The sequence below is a fragment of the Phanerochaete carnosa genome, assembly GCF_000300595.1.
Source record: "Phanerochaete carnosa HHB-10118-sp unplaced genomic scaffold PHACAscaffold_8, whole genome shotgun sequence".
Classification (NCBI taxonomy): Eukaryota; Fungi; Basidiomycota; class Agaricomycetes; order Polyporales; family Phanerochaetaceae; genus Phanerochaete; species Phanerochaete carnosa.
This window is the reverse complement of record NW_006767635.1, coordinates 468529-489803: the sequence shown is the minus strand read 5'-3', so window position 1 is coordinate 489803 and position 21275 is coordinate 468529. Positions and strand designations below refer to the sequence as shown.

General features: G+C 51.0%; 9 protein-coding genes across 9 annotated transcripts; 4 read left to right on the top strand and 5 right to left on the bottom strand.

Moving 5' to 3' along the window:
* Positions 1 to 400: 400 nt before the first annotated feature.
* PHACADRAFT_76616 (uncharacterized protein) lies at positions 401 to 1342 on the bottom strand (the record flags this gene model as incomplete). The annotated part of the gene is made up of 1 exon (XM_007398635.1): positions 401 to 1342. A coding segment is annotated over one exon (942 nt), but the record flags the coding sequence as incomplete, so codon positions are not given.
* Positions 1343 to 4633: 3291 nt separating this feature from the next.
* On the bottom strand, positions 4634 to 5059 carry PHACADRAFT_198409 (uncharacterized protein; the record flags this gene model as incomplete). The annotated part of the gene is made up of 1 exon (XM_007398634.1): positions 4634 to 5059. One exon carries the CDS (start codon positions 5057 to 5059, stop codon positions 4634 to 4636), a length of 426 nt encoding a protein of 141 aa, XP_007398696.1.
* A 1893-nt stretch (positions 5060 to 6952) lies between these two features.
* PHACADRAFT_198408 (uncharacterized protein) lies at positions 6953 to 7742 on the top strand (the record flags this gene model as incomplete). The annotated part of the gene is made up of 3 exons (XM_007398633.1): positions 6953 to 7103; positions 7128 to 7312; positions 7365 to 7742. The coding sequence occupies 3 exons, from the start codon at positions 6953 to 6955 to the stop codon at positions 7740 to 7742; spliced, it is 714 nt and encodes a 237-aa protein (XP_007398695.1).
* A 1347-nt stretch (positions 7743 to 9089) lies between these two features.
* On the top strand, positions 9090 to 10623 carry PHACADRAFT_30874 (uncharacterized protein; the record flags this gene model as incomplete). The annotated part of the gene is made up of 10 exons (XM_007398472.1): positions 9090 to 9293; positions 9347 to 9400; positions 9459 to 9495; positions 9556 to 9616; positions 9667 to 9748; positions 9801 to 9980; positions 10035 to 10049; positions 10107 to 10293; positions 10345 to 10368; positions 10430 to 10623. 10 exons carry the CDS (start codon positions 9090 to 9092, stop codon positions 10621 to 10623), a joined length of 1038 nt encoding a protein of 345 aa, XP_007398534.1.
* Positions 10624 to 11541: 918 nt separating this feature from the next.
* PHACADRAFT_198406 (uncharacterized protein) lies at positions 11542 to 11906 on the bottom strand (the record flags this gene model as incomplete). Its single annotated transcript, XM_007398632.1, has 2 exons — positions 11542 to 11698; positions 11755 to 11906. The coding sequence occupies 2 exons, from the start codon at positions 11904 to 11906 to the stop codon at positions 11542 to 11544; spliced, it is 309 nt and encodes a 102-aa protein (XP_007398694.1).
* A 795-nt stretch (positions 11907 to 12701) lies between these two features.
* Positions 12702 to 13894, top strand: PHACADRAFT_260672 (uncharacterized protein). The gene is made up of 7 exons (XM_007398631.1): positions 12702 to 12995; positions 13050 to 13126; positions 13179 to 13337; positions 13391 to 13441; positions 13496 to 13561; positions 13614 to 13729; positions 13791 to 13894. The coding sequence occupies exons 1-7, from the start codon at positions 12846 to 12848 to the stop codon at positions 13838 to 13840; spliced, it is 669 nt and encodes a 222-aa protein (XP_007398693.1). The 5' UTR covers positions 12702 to 12845; the 3' UTR covers positions 13841 to 13894.
* A 1080-nt stretch (positions 13895 to 14974) lies between these two features.
* On the top strand, positions 14975 to 15142 carry PHACADRAFT_164264 (uncharacterized protein; the record flags this gene model as incomplete). Its single annotated transcript, XM_007398630.1, has 1 exon — positions 14975 to 15142. One exon carries the CDS (start codon positions 14975 to 14977, stop codon positions 15140 to 15142), a length of 168 nt encoding a protein of 55 aa, XP_007398692.1.
* Positions 15143 to 15361: 219 nt separating this feature from the next.
* PHACADRAFT_100622 (uncharacterized protein) lies at positions 15362 to 16258 on the bottom strand (the record flags this gene model as incomplete). Its single annotated transcript, XM_007398629.1, has 6 exons — positions 15362 to 15472; positions 15522 to 15563; positions 15622 to 15739; positions 15798 to 15824; positions 15875 to 15985; positions 16044 to 16258. 6 exons carry the CDS (start codon positions 16256 to 16258, stop codon positions 15362 to 15364), a joined length of 624 nt encoding a protein of 207 aa, XP_007398691.1.
* A 1859-nt stretch (positions 16259 to 18117) lies between these two features.
* PHACADRAFT_211610 (uncharacterized protein) lies at positions 18118 to 21199 on the bottom strand (the record flags this gene model as incomplete). The annotated part of the gene is made up of 6 exons (XM_007398628.1): positions 18118 to 18489; positions 19166 to 19334; positions 20563 to 20668; positions 20731 to 20836; positions 20883 to 21008; positions 21077 to 21199. The coding sequence occupies 6 exons, from the start codon at positions 21197 to 21199 to the stop codon at positions 18118 to 18120; spliced, it is 1002 nt and encodes a 333-aa protein (XP_007398690.1).
* Positions 21200 to 21275: the final 76 nt, after the last annotated feature.

Sequence of the window (21275 nt, the reverse complement as noted above, 5' to 3'; positions counted from 1 at the left end):
TGATCTAGGTTTGTCTTCGTGTTGCGTCATTTTTGACCTCTGGCAAGAGCACATGAATAAACTGAATAAACATTAATCATGAGAACAAAGGAGTGATAAAGATGACCAATTATATTGTAAGTGAATGCAAGATAAAGAATATGGAGGTGGGTGGAGGCTGAAGGCTTCCCGATGTGACTGTGCACAGAGCTACTGAGCCTGAGGATGAGCCGCGATACCCAAACCTTTAGGAGTTAAATGGTGCATCAGCTCAGCCTACACCCCAGCATAAGGAGAGAGACTACATACCAATTTGCTCAATTCAACGCACTGAAGGGAGCTCAGTATGCACTACCAGCTGCTGCCAGACTGCTGGATTGGCCTGCATGTATGGTGCCATGATCTCTGCATGCTGACACAGATAAAGACAAAATGCATCACTTAGCCACCTGCCCTTCACTTTGACAACCTCAAAGGGCAGGCTCTGCAGAAGATACTCCAAGGTACCACCAATGCGAAAGCAGTGATTCGAGTAGTTGTCCGTGATCCCAGCGCCTTTTGATGCTGCTTGGAACCGTCGTATGAAGGCATCTTCAGTGAGCAGACGACAATTAATGCACCCCGATCTGTTGAGCACCTCATATGTGAACGGGTGTTCATTTGGCTGCGGGCAGTTCACTGCTTCGTGATTGGCCAGGGCATCATCAGGATCAGTATCATCCAGTTGTTTGCCCCAATACACGTCCTTGCCATTGGGGGCTGATTTCGTGCGCGGCAAATGTATGATAGTCACAGAGTTGCTGTCTTGGTCAGTGACGCCCCGTCTGACATTAGATATGGTCACATAAAGCTGCGGATTAAATGCTGATAACTTGGTCACTGTGAACTCACCTGATCGTGCAATGCCATGCAGCAATGCGGTCGCACAAGCATATACTGCTGCATCAAGTGAGACAGATAGGTCAAGATGTGTTCGCACACGAGAGAGGATGGCAATAGTGAGGGGTGGTCGCTTCGCCCGGGTGATGCGTAGCGAAGGTGGCTGTTCCACGTCCAAACGGAACAGCATTGCAGCAGCACCGCGTACCATGAGCTGTTGTTGCGTGCTGTCCAAGTGCCATGGTAGCCAGTATAGATGGTGCCAGGCTTGAATTCCGGCCAAGTAGTTTGTGAGCGCACTGATGGAGTACGAGCCTGGGAGTTTGGCCAGGAAAACACAAAGAAGCTCGCTGGATGCAGGTGCTCGGCTCGGTTCTGGAATTGATCGGGCATTGCAGATGGCATGAAAGAGTAACAAACCAGCCCCATACATTTCGAGTGTACTGGGAGCCCATGCTACTGACATTACAGCAGCAACACGAACAAAGTCGTCCTCTATAATGAATGGAGAGGCTTCTACATCGAGAGAGGAAGTTGGCCGCTATAACTTTAGGTGGTCACCCGCAGCGCAGGGAGGTCATAGAGCCGAAGGTAGAAGGGCCAGACGTTGTCAAGAAGCTACTGTGAATCCTGAAGACTGCACAGCCTGAGCGTCAGATAGAGGCTCCATGCCGGAGGGTGTTTGCGAGGAGCTGGTGCTCATATTGTTGTTTGTTGTGCAGCTCTGCAGCTGCATGAGCGACTGGATTGTCATCTGATGGTGGTTTTGAGTAGGCTGCTGGCCAGAGTGCATGCGAGCTGTCTGAGATGGAGGAGACATTGTCCATGAGCTCAGCAAGTGCGACAGGAAGAGGGATGTGCGGGAGGAGTCGGTCGAGGGATGGGTATACTTCACAAGAGGGTCCGTTGGCAGGATTGCTTGAGCTTGCAATATAGCGGGTGCATACAGTGGTGTTGTAGATGGCCAGGGTGCAGTGAATGCGTCGAAAAACATCGTTGACTGGCCAGCTTCTGCTGCACCCGCTCCACCAGCCTTCGACAACTCCCTTGTTGTCTCCGTAGACCAAGAATGCGTTGTCTGACTCACCAAGGCAGATGACCATATGGACGAGCAACTCGAATCCAACTGCCTCTGCCCACCCGATGTCTCGCCCACCACTCTGCCATCCTCACTGCAGCTTCCAAGCTCTCCAACGATCTCTGACCACCACTCCAATTCCAACTTCTGAGCTTGCATCTGAGTATGCGTGCAGATCGCGCAGAGTGAGAGGGCCTGGTATTGAGCGTGGCATCAACAGTTTGCTAAGTAAACGATCCCACCATGCGATATTGTCCGGGGTGCCTACCGGAGGAGTTTGTTTGAGCCAGTGATTGGCTCGAAATGTTCCCAAAGTGACCTCAAGGTTTGTGAGATATGCGCAACCTTCGGGATAACAAGTGATGCGTGGAGGAGCTTTCCGTATAACTGTTCAACTTTGTCCAGCTTGTGAGTGCGCGTGCCTGCCTGCCAACCATGAACAGCTGCCAGGTATTTTGAGCGCTTTGACTGTGGCAAGGTGACGGTCTTTGACTTTAAGTCCCAGAGCAGCCCTGTGAAGACAAAGGAAAAGGACCATGGTGTTGTCTTGTCCACCTGCCATGGAATTCCAAGGTCATCGCACAGCGCATTGATGTTGGCTGCACAATAAGAGAATGTTGCATCCTCTGCACTTCGCAGTGACTGCCGCAATAAGTCCTGAATGGGAAATATCATGTCCTCATCAAATTCTTCCATGCGACCATCTGGTAGCACATTCCCACCATACCGATAGTGTTCTCCGCTAATATGCATGCCTCCATTTGTGACAATGCACTTGCGACATGCTTTATGATGCTCATTGTAAGACTCAAGGTTCTTAAGCGGCACTCACAGAAATGGCACATCATCAACCCAATGAGACAGTGGTCCCATGCCGGCTGTGCGGATGATGTCGAGACCTGCGTCAAGAGTGTGCTCAAAGGTGCCAGGGAAGCTCGCTCCTTCAAGGCTGGCCTGAGTGTCCACAGCAAAAGCATCAGGTTCTGGGAGGCACACAACTGTGCCTGGCCATTGAGACTCATGCAATAGAATGGTGCAGTATGCCTCCGCAACATCATGCACGCACCCTTGGAATCCAGGCGGAAGGTACCAGACCAGTAGACAGAAGGCAGTGAAGGTGCCCCAGGTGCACGGAAATTTATTAGAGTCGATATGCGCATTAATAGAGCTGTATTCTGCAGAGGGAGTGTGGGGATGGGAATAGTTCTGTACAATACGAAAGGTGCCAGGCTTGTTCGCTTTGGAAATAATCAAGATCAGAGAGCTCTAAAAGTGACCTATCTCCAGCTCCAGTGCAGCCTGGGTGAATGGGCCAATGTATCTGCTGAGGCGAAACTCTTTGTCCAAAACTGTTCGAAAGGCGTCAGTGAACTCAGCCAGGGATGGGTGGTTGTTCAGAGCGTGTGTTTGAGTGATGCAAAGAATGCCGAGGTGGAAGCCCTGCTGCAATCTGAGCACCACCGATGGGTACTTTTCCTCCAACCAGTGCCGGCGCAGCCAGAATGCCCAATGAGCAGCCTTAAGTGGTGTTTGCGCTTAGTGCTTTCTGCACCAGATGACAGGTGTGAGCACCGTGGTCTGAACTTCCACACCCGGAGCATATGTGGATGTGAGCTGAGCTACTGGAGGTGCATCGAGCTTGGCGCTGCCAGTCGATGCAGAGCTCGGCTCCTTTGTTGTTAATGATGTGCATCAACTGTGGGTCGCGGCAGCATCGTGGGAGGCACCCATCCCAGGTGATATTGGTGTTGCAGCGATGAAGGTTGTGGCAATGACGTCCGAGGCAGACTGCACATACTGGGCGGTCAAGGAAGGCATCTGTGAACTGGTGGAGTGAGCCCGTGGTTTGCTGTTGGTATTGGCCAGAAGGCTGCATGGGCACTGCGGAACATTGGATACGAGAGCCGGGCAGTCTGGCTACAGGGCTGCCTGAAGCAGAGGTGAGGGCATTGAGAGCACGCCAGATGCCCTGTGTGCTGAAGCAAGCCGGAGTTGTGCAACAATCTGGTAGATATCATCCGAGGTGAACGCAAAGATGCATGCAGGTAACAGGTTGACAAACAGACGCAAATGACGCAATGGTGACACAATGGACGAGAAGGATGTGAGAGAAAGGCAATGCACAGTTCCAAAGAGAAATGGCAAGCAGAGTGTGCATGTGAGAGATTGAACGCAGCACGAAAGCACACAGAGCACATACCTGGCTTGAAACTCAGCTTGTGCTGCAGCGTCAGCTGTCCGTGCAGCAGCTTCAGTTGTGCGGGCATCACACTCAACAGTCTTGAGATGGGTATCGAGCAGATTGTTGCTGATTACGGACACATCGAGAACCAGGAGGTCACCTGCCAGTCAGTCAAAGTAGTCGGCAGATATGGTGGCCATGTAGTGAATGACTGCACAGTCGCCATCGGGACCATCCGACTGCCAGATAAAATGGTGCTGCAGGGCTAGGAATGCCTTTGCCCACATGTTGACATGGTCCTGGGGGTAACTGACAGTCCGCATGCTATCAATGAATTCACCCACCACAAAAGACCAGTTGTCCCACATGAGAGATTCATCAGCAATTGTGTATCTTGGCAGACGTGACAAGGCCACAGTGCGCAGATTGCCATCCACGCCATGGCGTAGCAAGATAGTGACATCCTTCCGAACCAAGGAGGACAGGGACGACGCCCGTGCCATGCCTGCTCTTGTCTAGCACCATAGAGCTGGCTTTTTCTTGTCCTCCAGGGCCCAAAGTGCAACCAGAGCTACTCGGCGTGAGAGGCGACATGAGTAGTGGCGCATGCGGTCGATTGGCGAGAGCGTCAGAGACTTCCAAGAGACTGTGACATCTGCATGGGCAACTGGCCCATTAGGTGCCGGAACTACGGGAGCTGCTGGTGGCAGTGGAGGCAGAGGTCCTGGAGGAGGAGGGAGACCTCCACCTGGTAATTGCAGAGGAGGAGGCAGAGGCGGCGGAGGCGGCTGTGGTGTCACCAGTGACAAAAGGTAGGTCTGCAACCGGCCATCAATCTGCTCGTCTGAGTCATCAGCAAATTGAGCATGCAGGCCCATGTGCAACAAAACGCGAAGGTCAAGTTGTCCAACATGGCCAGGAGGCTGCTGTCCAGAGTCCATTATTGATTCACAGAAGAAAGACATGGCAACAAGTTGAAGAACTCCTGCTACACAAAATTCCAAGGTACAAAGGAATCAAATAGCCAATTATGGCTCACCAGACCGCAAAAAGGACACAAACTGGCCTAGTTGAGGCTGCGTGTGTTGAGGCCGTGCGAGTTGCTGGTATGAGCGCAAGCGCTTCTTGCAACTCGTTGGCCAGCTCCTAGACCGTACTCTAGGGTTAGGACTCCTAACCCTAGACTGGTGATCTTGGAGGCAGCATGCAGCATTAGACTGGAGGCCGCCTCTCTTGCAGAGATGTGAAGTTTGCAGATTGACCAGAACTAGGTAAGTATCAGAGACTCGGATCTCTGGTTACTACATGACCTTCAGCCCCTTTCACTGCCCCCTACCTTCCCCACAGACATTCTGCGCAGGAATTCTCTCCTTTACTGTACTTGTAGTTTCCTTATCTGTCTCGCTTCTCACACTTATCGCGTCAGGCCGTGAAACAAATTTTCATACTCCAGCCCATCTCAAGCCGGGGCTCAGTCCCTTTCTCTTGCGCAAGGGTGCACTCTTGCATAGTCTATACTAACTATATGCATGCACTGCTGAGTCTTCTTCCTTCACTCCAACAATCAACCTCATGCCAGTTCCTTCATGGTTTAAATATTGCTCACTGCACATTGGCTTCCAGTAGTGATTTTTATGGTCAGTCAGTCGGCCCTGGTAAGCTCCTGCTTGTGCAACCAGCCTGTAGCTATGCATAATAAACTCACTAGCTAGATATGGCCTCTAATTTTTTTAGTATCATTAGCTGTGTCTCATCGCCAGTTCATGTGTCTCATGCAGCTAAAATTCCAGTAAGTATGGGCTGTGAGGGGAATTGCCTGTGTGCATATGTGTTTGCCGGCGAGCGTGAGTCTCTTTGCCGGCGAGACTTCGTTTGACGGCAGTCAGTTATTATTTGACGGCGGAGTTGAACACGTTTACCGGCATTACTTATGTTTTTGACAGCGGGATTTGAATTTGCATGCCGCGCTAATTTTTGTGCAAACGGGCCGCCATATCCAATTGTGAATACTCTTCACACTTTCAGTTCATAAGTGGAACAGGCTGACTACTATCGCAGATTCCATTCTCGCTGCTCTCTAACCGCACCAGTTTCAGCGGGTGAACAGCGGTTTCGTCTCTGTCTGCTGCATGAGCTTACTCTCGTGCAGGTATACGCAGACGTTTTTGGTTCCTGTTGTCAATAGCGCTATTGTCTGTGCATAGTGATGTGCGGGCCCGGCTTGGGCTCAAAGCCCGGGCTTGGGCTTGTGGCGATGCCAAGCTGAGCCCTGAGCCCGAGCCGAGCCTGAGCCCGGCCCAAGCCGTGGGCTTAAGCCCGGGCTTGCAAGGCTTAGGACAAGTATTTATATGCTACGAACGTGAGCATATTTGTATGTGATAGGCTGCTATTGCATGTACCCACCGTACTTCAGCCTCCAGAGGGCATGCGACCGCGCTACAACCCATGTTATGACAAGGTTCGCGAAGGGGCGCCTATGGCGAACGCCAGGCGGTGGCGCACAATTGCGCCTAGTCACACTAGCAGGGACCGCCCAGTCCGGTAAGTCAACGTCCCGTCTCGTATGTGTATATAAAGTTGTTCTTACTATGTTTTGGGCCCAGGGAACGGCAACACATTTGGTGCACCCAAGCCTGGGCTTTCGGGCTGGGCTTGGGCTTGACTACGCTCCGAGCCCGGCCTTGAGTCCGCTGCCAGGCTTAGCTCAGGTCAGGCTTTTTGGGCCGGGCTTGGCGGGTTCGCGGGCTTTGAGGCCCGGCCCGCACATCACTATCTGTGCGTAAAAATTCATATGCGAATGCCTGCAGGAGCACTGAACTCTCGATCCAGGGTTCATGCCGGTATACTTCCAGGCCTGCCGGGACGCCTCACCCATCCGCTCCGCAGTCGATACTCTCGGCCTATGTCTGACTGTTAGGCCGGCCCTTATCATCAGCGGCATTGTCATCGCCGCAACCAAGACGTACCACGCGCAGCTCGTTGTCGGTTAGATCTTCTATGTGGTGGCAGTCGGCGCGCTCTCGACGCTCACCACTGACAGCTCGACGGCGCACGGCATCGGCTTCCTCATCATCATGGGCATCGGCAGCGGCATCTTCTACTCTGCGGCGTACTTCCCGGTGCTCGCACCGCTGCCCGCCTCGGAGAATTCCCACGCACTTGCGCTCTTCGCGTGCTTCCGCTCATTTGCAGGCGTAAAGCCTACATCCTTCTCTGCCTACACTCTGTTGTCTATATTCTCTGCAGGTCTGGGGCGTGACAATCGGTACCGCAGTGCTACAGACGCAGCTCACGCACCGCCTGCCTGCGGCCTTCCTCGCGCAGTTTCCGGGTGGTATCTCGCTCGCGTACGATGCGGTTGCCGCGATCCGCATGCTGGAAGAGCCGCTTAAGCAAGAGGTGCGTGTCGCGTTCGCGCAGAGCCTCCGCATCGTCTGGGAGGTCTCGATCGGCATCGTGGGCCTCGGCTTCCTCTCGACGCTCCTCATGAAGGGTCTCCCGCTGCACACGCAGATGGACGAGAAGTGGGCGCTAGAGGCCGCGAATGCCGCGCGGCCGGTCGGCGTCGAGCTTGAGCCGACCGAGAAGCCAAATGGAACGGTGCAGCAACAGGCGAACAGGTAGAGCTGGTACCTTACCGGTCTCTTCGTAAGCGTATAGACCGTGTATCACCCTTAGCATGGGTGGATAAAACATACATGACTTTCAATGAACACTTCAATGCAGTCCATGGAATAGTTGAGCCTAGCAGACGTCTCATGTACCCACTATCTCTGTCACTGACCACAGATGGCTCGACACAAGGATAATCATAACGATACACGCTTGATCTCAGAGGTGCGTGCTCAGGTGGAAGCGCAGGCGGAGCAACTTGCGTCAGGGCGAGCTCGCATGAAAGCGCCGGCGCCGGCGATACTATAACTGATTGGTTCGGCCGTAGAGCGGCTCACTTTGGTTGTTCGAACGTAAAGTCGTTGTCCCTTCCAAATATTCTCGCTACCCTTAAGACACCGCGCGACACTGTTCGAGGAGCCTCACGAGTCACAGGTATCCGTAAGTGTGACGTGGAGATCACGGTTCATGACGGTGTCACCTCAGTGACGTCATCTTCTGTTCTCTCACTTTCTGCAGCCGGTGCAAGCTCATTCATGTTTCGAGACTCAGTGTACGTACTAAAGCTACAGTTGAGATCGATAAATGAAAGCCTGGCAGTGGTATTTTGTTTGCAGACTTTATGTCATTTCGGCCCGATAACCTTTCATCATTTCACTGATTTCTGACGATGTCGTCTGTCAAAAACACACAAATCCGAGAAGGTAGCAGGACCTCTCGCACTCCGTGCGGCCTGCACATTACCATCGTCACGAACCAGCACGTTGAACGTCACATCATCCCGACAACACTGCTCTCGAATATTATAATCATCTCTTGCTGCACATCGATCGGCACGGCCAATTATACTTCCGTTGCTGTGCTCGCAAGCCCTTGCAGGCCCTCGCAGAATTGTCGTAAATCTTCCCGCAGCGTGATATGTCACGGGTTCTTGGAACAGATCAGCTGCGGATTGTGCAGTGTGCACTGTTCCTCACTGTTTCAGGTCTCAAGATTATTAGTGAGTCTATGTCTTAGGCCCATCAACATGCGTTACTTACCCTGCCAATTCGTTTCACCGCACCATATGTCTCATGCAGAGTTTGGACGCTTTCGGCGAGCTACACCCCGGAACGCATTGCGCGGTACTACGTTCTTGCGTCAAGTGAACTCCCTCGGCATCATCCTTCGGTCATTATAACACCGAGGCTACTCGAGACAGAAACCACCATAGCTGAAACGCGCGGTTTTATCACCTGCCTCGAGGTGATATAGGACTAATGATTTATTACCGTCGTATCCTGCTGCCTTCCACTTGCTCAACGTCCTGGAATCGAAAATACCTCCAGACATTCAGAAGACAAGCGTTGTACACAAGCAATGCCCGCCATCCAACCACCCGCAACAGTTCTTGTCACTGGCGTCTCCGGATTCAATGGCTCGTGGATCGCCCGCGCCGTCCTCGAGGCAGGGTACGTCGTCCGCGGCACAGTCAGGTCTGACCACAAGGGTCAGTACCTCGCCATGCTCTTCAAATCACACGGCAGTCGATTCTCGTACCGCGTCATCCCAGACGCGTCCAAGGTACGGCTTCCACCTGTTCCCTGGCTCAGACATCTGATCATATCTCCATACAGCCCGGTGCGTTCGACAATGCTCTCGACAGCTCCGTCAGCGCCGTTGTTCATGCGGTACGTCTGCGTCTCCCCTCCACATTTTATTTTTCATGCGCTGACACTCCCGCCACAGGCAGGCTTGGCGCAGTTCATGGGAGTGGAGTCTTCGGGTGCGTGTTCGCTCCTCCCTAGTTACCCGCGAAGGCTATTTACGACCCATTGTCGTCCAGAGCTTACTGGCAGCAATATCGACAGCGTCGTGCACTTTTTGCAGAGCATACTCGAGCATGGGTTTGTCCCCTTCGTCTTGCGCTATTCCCAACATGCTCATCGTATAGCAGCAAGAACGTGAAGCGCTTTGTGTACATGTCCTCGGCACAGGCACTGCTCGGCCATGCAGACCTCTTTCACGTATACTCAGAGGTTAGAAAGCTCTCACTCATAATTGCGTGACCGACATTCAACATCATGACAGGAAGAGTGGAATGACAAGGCGGTCGCTGAATTCAGTGAGAAAGGTAGCGCGACCGATGGCACCACATTATACCAAGCTAGCAAGGTTCTCGCTGAACGAGCGATTATTAACTTTGTCGAGGAACATCGGGACGAGATAGGCTGGGACGCGACCCGGATCCTCCCTTGCTGGACCTTCGGCGTAAGTTCCAGGCCTGCGCTCCGTATTCACACATACTGATATGTGAACGCGCAGCCTGTCATTCACGAGGTCCGTGCCCCGCGATAATGAGACAGGAAGCAGTGCTAACATTGATCGGCCGAACAGTGCAAGTCCCTCGAGGAGCTGAACTTCTCTTCGCAGCTGCTGTACCAGTACCTCACGGCACCGCGGGAGGCAAAAAAGGTGAACGACTACGCATCAGAGTACGTCGACGTGCGCGACGTCGCCGATGCCTTCGTAGCCGCGCTCCGTGTGGAGGGGGCCGGCGGCGAACGCTTCATCCTTGACGCAGGTGTGTCCTCCCCCCCTCCTTCTCCGTTTTCCTCGCTGATCTTGCCTCCAGGGGCATTCACATTCCAAAATCTCTGTGAGTCTCGTTAATACCTATATGTGCCATCTGTGCCATGCTGACATACATTGTATCGCAGACGACGCATTCAAGGAGCGAGCGCCCGGGCTCGAGGGCATCCAGCGCGGAAATGCAGACGCGCCCAAGTTCAGCTTCCCCGGCGGATTCTGTACATCGGCCAAGGCACAGAAGGTTCTTCAGCTGAAGCCTTTCAAGAGCCTCGGAGAGTGCGCAGTTGACATGTACAAGAGTATCCGCGAGCGTGGTCTCTGAATTGCAATTTCTACGCCAGGAATCAGCGCTCAATCCCCGCGACAATTTAGAGGTATGCTGAGTAAAGATTGACAAGAGACGGCTTCGCTCCGCTACGCGACAAATATTGTCCCGGTAGCTGTTCTCGTGGCAGCTGTTCTCGCGATCGAGGTTGGCGTCTTCGCGGCTGGTGTATGCTCACTCATATAGCATCCTCGTGACTCTTCCGAAAATATAGATTCACATATGTATTTGTTTACAAGAGGCCGCTCCGCGACTGCTGTCCTCGTGGATGTGGTTCTGCGGGCGGGAAATTTAAGCTCAAAATTCTCGATTTCGCTGCGATGAATAGATAGGGCTGAAGCATAGCCGCGCTGCGCGCGGCGTAAGCAAAGGAGAGCGGAAGCAGCGATTGGGCCCAATCAAGGAGAATGACGAAATAGGGGCCGTCGAAAGGTATATAAGGCGAGGGATGGGAGAGGGGGGCCCCTTCAGCGAGTAAAACAGGGATAAGAAAATCGTTTCTTACTTTGAGGGCATCTGCGTAATAGTAGTACAGTAATACAGTAATCGAGCCTTCTGGTTCTCGACCGCCTGTGGCGGCTCGGGCGCAGGCGGCTACTACACAGCTGCACGGATGAGACTGTGGGGCTCAAGATCTGGCGGATTTTATGATTCGGGGTATCGTGATCTTTGAGCGTTGGTTCTTGTCTGAGATTCGTCCGACCGAAATCATGATTCTGTCCAATGCGAAATACGCCCGATCCGAGATCTCCCCACTACAGTTTGGCGCCCACCGAGCCTCAGGCCTCGGAGCACACGTCCGTTCGAGTTGCATTCCGTACTTAGAAGTCCACAATGAACGGCAGGAGACTACATTAGAACATATGTATGATCTCAACTCGGGTAGTAAGCTGCAATAGATGCCGAAGTCACAGGCTACAGGGCGGAGAAAAGCTCATCGTCAAGCTCGCTGGTACCTTCGCCCCTCATAGACAGGGCCGGAACGCTATCGTCATCGTCCTCAAGGAAACCACCACCTAGATTACCTTTGGGGAAATCCCTCTTGTCCTGAGCTATCATATCTTCTCGCCACCTATCCGTCCAAGATGTCAGCAGTATATCAAAGTTATAACACCACGGGACACATACTTAACCCACCCGTCGTGAGAAGCGTTCGACACATTCGGGACATGGGCGGGCACAGGTTCAAATAGATCGCTTTCAACACGGCCGTCGAGCTCGCGTACTCGTCTCGTATGACGTGCGCTTGCTTCGTGGTGAAGAGCTTTCCGAAGTGACATGCCTAGTTCCCCGCAGACAGTGCAGTCGAAGCCATACCGACGACTGCTTCTGAAGACTGGGGTCTCGTTAGTTAGGTCCGGGTGACCGTGTGCAGGCTAGAGTCTCGCTGTACTTACATTATGGCTCAATAAAATCGTCTTCTGTGAGTACCACACTGGTCTCATCGGGCTCATGCTCAGGCTGTCGACGCTTCATGTTATCTCACGACGGCAGTCAGTGCTGCGAGCACAGAGACTCGTTTTCACGAGTCTTAGGCGCAGAATTTTTAGCACACGGACTCATGATTCATTAGTGCAGAGAATATTTGCAGATTCTCGAATGCGGAGTATCTTGAGACTTGTGTGACATGGTCAGACAAAAACCAATGCTCAATGATCAGATTCCCGAATGGCCGAAATCGCGCCCGCGTGATTTTCAATATCTCTCAGATACTGTCACCTCAGTCTCGTCCGTGCAGCTGTGTATGGCTCTGTTCCAAACTGCTGGTCTAAGGTAAGATGATATAAACACGATTACTTACCCAGCGGCAACGCGTCGCGCGCATAGTCCAACCACCATCTCTCTCTCACTCTGCGAGATTTCCAACCCACGAGGCCGGGAAAGAATGATGCAGGGAGCAATTTTAACCAGAAACTGAACTGTACTTGACTGTGTAAACGCCTGGACTCTAGCCTCCAAGCATTTTTGACTAGTCGGCAAGGTCGTCCCATCTCCAACGGGCCACGCCAGTAAGATGTTGCAGACAAATCGGAATGCTTCTAACTCTACTCCCAGGGCGTAAGTGCGCTATGCTCGGCTGTGTGAGAGTGTCTGCCCTGTCAAGGATCAGTACCACTCTCTATTTCGCTTCCATGCTGCGCGCGTTCCCATAGCCTCGACGAGTCTTCTTTTCGAGGTTCTCTGCTGTTCAGGGCGCACCACCACCACCACACGCCAGAATGCTCTTCGCTTTCACTGCAGCGTCGCTCGCAATCGGCGTAGCTGCTGTTGCCGCGCAAGGCGGAGGAAACGCGTCCTTTGTGGATCCGACGACTCAAGGCGGGAGCTTCTTCCTCATGGCAACTGATGGCCTTGGAGAACCACTCAATGTATGTGCTGCATTCACGACTTATATCTTGTGACGAAATGTCTTCGTGTTCTAGGTGGTAATCTCAGGCCTGAGCTCTCCAGAAGTCTTAACAGACACGGGGTTCCTTAACTACGCCCGTGCCGTAGGCTTGTAAGTGCTGCGGTTCTAGTGTCACTGTCGCTTTCTCACATAGCCGATGAAGTACCACAGAATGCTTTAGTCTCACTCTCGGAACTCTGTTCACGGCCAACCTCGGCGACGGTAACGGCCCCCAAAATCAAACTATGGAGCTTCGCGAGAGCTTTGGCAATGCCATGTTTGGAGCTTGCATCGAGATGTTTTTGGGAGGCAACCACCTACGGTATGTTCGGCGTTTCGCAGACGTACTCGTGTTTGAAACTGCGAGCTTTTTAGCATGTTCCGGCAGGATGGTCCGCAAGCCAATACGAGTGCCCTCTTCCTGGCGTAGGTAGCTGTGCAGTTGTTATGTCAGACATGTCGATACAATGTCAAATATAGGACTTCTGCCGAAGAAGGCCTATTCCAGAATCATACCATTTCCGCCGATGGCTATGATGTTGGCAGGTATGTGTAGTGCTCTTCCGGGTCAGGATCTTATATGCTGATTCCTGCGTAGGAATATTTTTGCTAACATGGCAGCTGGGATGACACAATTCAACGGGACATCGTACAATACTACCGTGCAGAACTTGACAGGCGTCTTGCCAGTCGGCAGCCAGGGTGTAAACCACGGTACGCACTGGTTTCTGGATTTATACAGCACGTTAATACTCTCGTTGGTCTGTGGCCGCAGGAATTGCTATCGATGGGAACGCATTCTTACTCACGGTTACCACGGTGTAGGCTACTGTATTCACACATGACGGAAGTCACCACGATAAATCCTAAATGAATTTCGGACGGTGACCGGCGGCTTCAATCCTCCCTGAGAAGCTTTAACTGAGACTTCGCCATGTCAATAGCGTCCTTGCCAAAGTAGATCCTGAGAGGAGACTGAGGCAGCTCTAATATTTCATAAATCTTGGTGATTGCCTTGTTCACGTCGCCTACTTCCATGCTTGGGTCGAGTGCAGCTTCAAAAGACTTCTTGACTTGAGCTGGAGGCGTCGATGGCTTTGAGTACGCGGGAGCGGCTTCGGCTCGGACAGGTCAGTCTCCGCTCTGAGAGTTCGGAAACCCCGTCTACAAGAGTGATATGTTTCCTGGTGAGCATACCATCGCGCGCGTGTCAAGAGATTGGCTACTTACCTTGATGTTCCACTCGGGATCGATCTCCTCCGAGATAGCCCGAGTGACAGCTTCGAGAGTGAGCCGCGTACATCAGCCTAAATCCGTAAGGTATGGTCTCATGGCGTACTGTGTTTAGTGGCACTATAGTAGCACTGCAGGGGGAAGGCTGGAGGCTGACAATCGAGCTGGTGGTGATTAGCCTGCCCCGACACCAGGCACGCTCTCTTGCCTAAAGAACCTCGCAGCCTCCCTCGTCATGTTTGTCGCACCGAAAAATGGCTACAGCTTTGTCTTGTCAAAGTAGCAGACGATCGCGCTAGACCTCATCAACTATCTCAATTGCGGAAGAACTCGCTGGTCAGATAGGATGCCCAGTTGAAGTCGCCATACATATTTACAGTGCTGATTCGCCTCTGGGTAGCACCGTACTCAAGATCAGAGACAACACCGACCCCCGGTACGACAACCTCAGAGACTTTGTCGCGAGCACGCCCGTTACAATCACCGTCACCTCGCTCTGGTCCAATTAATCTCATGCAGGTTACAGCTGGCCAGGTCGTGCCATCTGACTTGCTGCAGACGCATCGCGGTATCAGGGGCGTAGAGGTCTGAGGTCTGAAACAAACATACACCCACTATACTAGGTCGTGATAGTATCCCCCTCACTCTCTTCCTGTCTGCGGAGGATCCGCAAGGCAACCCGCTCACGAGATGCGTCGTGAGGCATGTGGTGCTGAATGTTGATACATGGAGGCGCGTGGACAAGGAATCAAGTGCCATCGGTGCCGCAACATGGTATCGACGCTCGCGCACGCCGTACAGGAGACGATACCGGAACGGGCGATGAGCTTCCGAGCAGTAGGGGCACGCTATGAAGAATATGACACCGTCATAGGCGATGAGTTTTCAGGGTAACGAGAGCGGAGTAAGGACGGACAAATTGCTGGTACGGTGTTATTTGAGCCTTGGCTTGAACGGATACTCGACCTGGCAAAACGTAGGTTTGAGATCCAGGCGACAGTAATACATGGCGCGGCGATAAGTTATAGTTGGAAATAAAAGGATACAGCACAGAATCCGAGGGAGGGTAAGGACAAGATTGGCTGTTTTCAAATGTCCGCGTCGGCTTGCTAACTAGACGGGAAGAAGGCTTCCCGCTCCGCGCAAAGCCATTTGCGACCCGAAACGAAGTGTCTGGATGCCGCCTGGAAAGTACGCAAGGACATAAGAGACAAGTGCGACAACCTGTGTGATAGTTAGGCATGCAAAGCATTGGTATAGCGTGAGGACGTACCTGAATGATTGCACATATAAGAGACCCAATGTACGAGTGAGCCTGGTAGCATACCGGATCTTATCAGCGGAACATCCGGAAGTATAAGCTGTCCGCTTACGCCGAGCGAAAAGTAAAGCGTCAATGCTAAGCTGCTGATGTAGGCAAATGAAAACGGTAGACGTTCTTTGGATACGAGGTGCTTCATGTGGTTTATTGGTCCAATGAGCACCGAGAATCTACAGATGGATGCGTGAGGCTACGGAGCTGAAGGTGTACGGCAACGGTTGCTCGTACCCAAACATCACAAGCAGACTTCCCAAACTGCGAGAAAAGATCAAGAGGATGGCAAAAATTGAAATGATCACGCATACCTGAATGATAGTGCAAATTTGGAGGGGCGTATCGCAAGCATAGGTAGTGTCAGGAAGGATACGAAGAAGCACACAGCAGCACCGAGCAAGCAGCCACCGAAGCCCAGCAACCTGTGAAATGCACCCTCTGCTTTGATATCGCAGACATTACATCGCTCAAGCTACGTACCTGTCCCATCTCGACAACGCAAAATACGCCTCTTCCTCATTCGACCTCTCGTTCGACCGTAGCGGGATGTAGCCTCCGCCTATCGCGTTGTAGAAGCGAGAGAATGGGTTTGCTGGAGGGTTGTTCTGTTGAGAGTCGTCATTGTTGCCGCGAGCCCAGCGGAACTGAGAGAGGTTTGCTCGGAAATTTTGTTCGGTGGATGGTGCTGGTGGCATTCTGTGAGCAAGCTGTGCGAGCCGAGCCTGCGAGCCTAGTCATCGGCGCTTCCGTCAAGTGCACGGATCATCGGTCCGAGCCGCCTTTCCTCAGTCCGGGTTTTCGAATCTGGCTCGGTCGACTTGTTTCTTTGCGGCAGGCAGCGCATGCTCAAAATTAGCCCTAACGAAGCTGGCCTCAAAAGCTTAGTAATTGGCAAGTTTACATCTCTTCTCTCATGGAGTGGCTGCAGCATAGTACTATCTAAAAGCCTTCCTTGTGCTACAGCGACTCCCGTAGGCACTAGAATTAAAGGCTGCACCTTCCTAGCTGTGGTACATTTAAAAATAAATAATAAAGAAATAAAAGAATATATGTAACACGATAACATGGCATTTATGAGCAAGGTCTAATGACACACGCCCTCATTCAGTACTCAGTGCTCAGATAGGGCCCCAGCAACCCGTTGTTGTAGCGCCTAGTGGCTCTGGCTCGGCGTTCCGCCCGGCATGGACTTAAGGTGGACATCTTGGATTAGGCGCGTGCTAATACGTAGATAGTGATTGGATGATCAGTATGTAGTGCTCTCACGCACAGACTTCTTTATGGCAGGCTTCCTCATTCTAGCGGACTTTCAATTCACTTCCTTTTTGTATTATAAGGACTCCTCCCCACATCCCCACTCTGCGTGCTCTTTCCCTTTGCACTCAGAGTAAGTCTCCTTTGTTGCCCTTGCAGTATGCCCATATGCTTACACCCTGTATAGCTAATTCCTCCATGTGTATTAGGTTAGATTTATACAGTGTGCTCTTTCCCTTCATACTCAGACTAATCTCCCTGTGTGTATTAGATCGTGCCTGCGTGCTCTCACCAGTTCACGCTCACGCAGCCCAGTCATCATACCATGATAATACCCATCACAATACCCAGATATGAATTACTTCTCAAATATTGCACCAGCTGGCTGGAATCTGGCCGTTTGCGCATTGTTGCCTGGCTGCACATTTATTTTGTACACAATCTGTATCGTGGCATTATACCAAATGAACACAGTGTACCACACTCATTTTGCCAGGGAAGGTGTCGGCAGATCGTGCACTCAGTTGCCTGTCATACTCTGGTACACTGTACATGACACCTTCTCTTTGATTAGATACATTAAGAAAAGAGCGGAGATATACGCCCAGAACCATGCTATACTTTCAGGGTCAGAATGGGCCTGATGTCTGGGAGTTAGAGAGAATTGTATAGGCGCGGAGTTGTACTGAAGAAACATGGCCAACAACAGCACCCACAGATTGAGCACAAGAGGATGCACCATCTCTGATCAAATGAGTGACATTCTATTGGATTCAGTAACAGATGTCAGGCTCCCAATCCAGAAAGCACAGAGACAGGATAAAATCCAGCTGGCTTGCCATTGGCATTTCGCGTGACTGCCACAGAAGGCTTGGTACAATGTATTAGCCTAGCTCCAACAGTTCTCCGCACTGTGCTTGATGCTAGTATCTCTTGTGTAATCAAAAATATCCAGAGCTTTAACAAAGCCCATAGGTGCCAAGCGTCAAGATGATGACACAAGCCTTGCTCAACAATGTATGTAGGACAATTAAACAGGTCCTACCCCAAAGAGTGAATGGTTGTTATTTGGAATGAGCCTGTTGCTGATCCATGAGCTCATCACATTGGCAAGGGAAAGCTATAAGTAGTGTATTCGTGTTAACTCAACAACATCCATGGCTAAAGAGCATGTAACTGACATCAGCGTGATTCGATGGACTTCCTTGAACGTGAAGAATTGAATAAGCAAGACACTTTAAAGTTAATATGAGAAATGTGGGTAACGATTCACCAGAAGAACTAGTTTCATTTATCTGATTTACTGAGAGAGGGTTGATTCAATCTCGAGAGCTGTAACCTGAGATTTCTCCTCGTCAGCCCACTCCTGACTTGTGTTCTCCTCAATACCCCACTTTTTGTCAACCTGCTTGTGAAGCAGCAGCCCCTTCATGAACAGTGATACCAAGGCACCAATGCCACCAATGCCGATGGAAACTTGCCATAGTATGCAGATACTGTCTGCGAATGCAGCACGCACTTGCGTGTGCAGCGGCTTGGACAGACCTGGGATAATAGGTATTGTGGAGTACACAATGGAGACGCCTTCAGGGAGTGAGCTCACAAACTCTGTCAGCAGCCACTTGGTTAGCTGTGTCTGCAACACAGCCATGCAAATAGTCACTCTCCAAACCTGCACATATTAGAGAGTATCAATATTTGCGACTGAATAAAATGCGGCACTGCACTGAAAAACTTATGGAGGTGAAAGACCTGCAGAACTGGAAGAATGCCAGGGCATGGGTGTTCACCAAGATAGAGAGCAGGGCTAGGACAGGAAAATACAATGCAGAGTATACCAGTCTGCTTTCCACTCTGAGAAGGAGCAGCCTGCCCGTCGCATGTGCAATGTCGGTGTGTTTGTCCAGAGTTGACAGAACACCGAGGCCAGCAAGGCAGGCCGCCCATCTGATCCAGAGTTGCACTCAGTACGTTTCCATCTGTGTTATGCTCACCCCGCAAATGATAAGGGCTGGGCTGACAACCAGGACGAGGCCAAACAGCAGGACTCTGAAGTGAATAGGTGAGGTGCCCCAACTGGCCTGGTAGAGCACTGGCATAAAGTCTGTATTCTATGAGGAATAGGAGTTCGCATGAAATCTCTGTGGGAAAATATAACTTACATAGTGTGGAGAAAGTCAGCAGAGGTGATATGAACGTCTGTATGTAGCTGCATCAATCATCAGTGTGTGTAGTAGTGCAAGTCCATCTATGTACCCACTGAAGCTTGTGCAGTTGGACAGAAGCAAGATGGGAACTTACAAAGCACTAGGGTGACATTATCCCACACAAAACAGATTGGGACATACCAGAGGATGCTTCACAACCTTCGCTTCGTACAGCAAGAACAACAACAGGCCGAGAAGCCCGATGACGAGTGGTACCAATATCTGTGCAGAGCTCCAGAGATGCTGCACACCACCCCATGTGAGAGCGAGGACCATGGCAGTGGAGCTACCGATGACGAGCACATTGCTGCTAGAGAATATTGAATATTTTGCACTTTGCAGGGATGGAAAACCTTACAGTGACGACCTAAAGTATTGCAACAGACTACAGAGGGGTGTTAAGATTCCTCAATATCTCTGTGAATATTACAGATGGCTGAACACATTGTATATGGTTTCTAAACTGGACAACTAGCTGTATTTTTTCAAGGTATTGCCTTGTAGCAGAAGGTGTATGCTGGAAGAGTATATCAAAAATAGCTGAAAATATGCATATTTATCACATAATTTGTAGTATAATACAGACTGTAGAGTAAAATCAACTCTGCACATATTAAAATGGAGCTAGTTGTATAATATGTGTACAAATATAATGATGTGATTAGGCATCTATCTGAATGAACTGTAGGGCATATCACATTGGCTTGTTTCTCTTATAGCAGTTTGCACATATCTAACTCCACAATATGGAGAGGAAAGTTTCCCAAAATCTGTTTACAGTATGCACTTTACTAGAAGAGATATATAGTAGCAAAATATAAGAACTTCAGCACCTGATTATGTTTGAAACATATGAGTATACACTGTTGCATGTTGCAATGAATGTAATATGCTCTACAGTTCATTCAAATGGATGCCTAATCACATCATTATATTTGTACACATATTATACAACTAGCTCCATTTTAATATGTGCAGAGTTAATTTTATTCTACAGTCTGTATTATACCACAAATTATGTGATAAATATGCATATTTTCAGCTATTTTTGATATACTCTTCCAGCATACACCTTCTGCTACAAGGCAATACCTTGAAAAAATACAGCTAGTTGTCCAGTTTAGAAACCATATACAATGTGTTCAGCCATCTGTAATATTCAGAGATATTGAGGAATCTTAACACCCCTCTGTAGTCTGTTGCAATACTTTAGGTTGTCACTGTACATCCAGTCCATTTGGGCCATCTTTTCGCGGAAAAAACCTTGTGGCATCTTGACATTAAGGAACAGGATGACAAGCGCTCCTGCCACTGCCGTCAATGGAAGATTGAGGTCTGCGAAATTCAGGTTAGAACAGAGCCTGTGGGCACAGCACAGACCGGCAACGTACAGAACAGCCATCTCCACTGTCTACCCTCAGCGAGTGCGCCGCCTACTATGGGACCCGTCTCTGCAGCGACCGCCTATGTCCTGTGTCACCAGAAACAAGCAACGTCAATCGCTGCGCTCAATGCACAGTGCTATGCATCTGACTTACATGCCGATAAATCCATTGTACACCGCGCCCTCGGCCAATGGAACCAGGTCGGAAATGACTATTGCAGAGATGGCGAGTATACTGCCGCCACCTGCACCCTGGAGCGCTACAGGTAGATGACAGAACCTTAGAGCACGCCATCGGACAGATGGACGGCGCCTAACTTACTGCGAGCTGCAATCAACCAGTTCATTGTCTTGGCAGACCCGCAAAGGGCGCTGCCAAGGGTGAACAAAGCCAGCGACAAGAGCATGCAAGGCTGCCGGCCAAATACCTGAAGACCATCAAACGAGACTGACTGAAAGCACACGTGGACGTACCTGGGACATGCCATCCGTCACGGACAGCAGAGTGGTCGCAGCCAGAGCGTAAGCTGATGCAACCCAGACGAAATCAGCGCCGTTCAAGTCATGCACGATGATTGGTAGTGCGGTGGACACAGTGGTCTGTGGTAGAGCGTTAGCTGAGGTCCTGAAGAAGGCTGCATCTGCCACTCACAAATTCGAGGGCAGACAGAAAGAGCGAAATGCAAATGGCCAAGAATATAAGCCAAAACCGTGTTCCCTTCGACCTCATTCCCGAATGGCTGTACTGGGACTCCCTTCTCCTGCTCCTCGGCATCGACAACGGCGGGCATTTGCGTGTCTGATTTCATGCTCGAAGTGCCACTGCCCTGTCAATTGTCGGTGGATATCGCCTAGCAACGGTGTACG

Bases quoted from the DNA above. Each gene is read 5' to 3' on its own strand.
- PHACADRAFT_260672 (XM_007398631.1), top strand. From the start codon at position 12,846: ATGCTCTTCGCTTTCACTGCAGCGTCGCTCGCAATCGGCGTAGCTGCT. The intron at 13,562-13,613 runs GTATGTGTAGTG...ATTCCTGCGTAG, and splicing joins GATGGCTATGATGTTGGCAG to GAATATTTTTGCTAACATGG. The intron at 13,730-13,790 runs GTACGCACTGGT...CTGTGGCCGCAG, and splicing joins CAGCCAGGGTGTAAACCACG to GAATTGCTATCGATGGGAAC.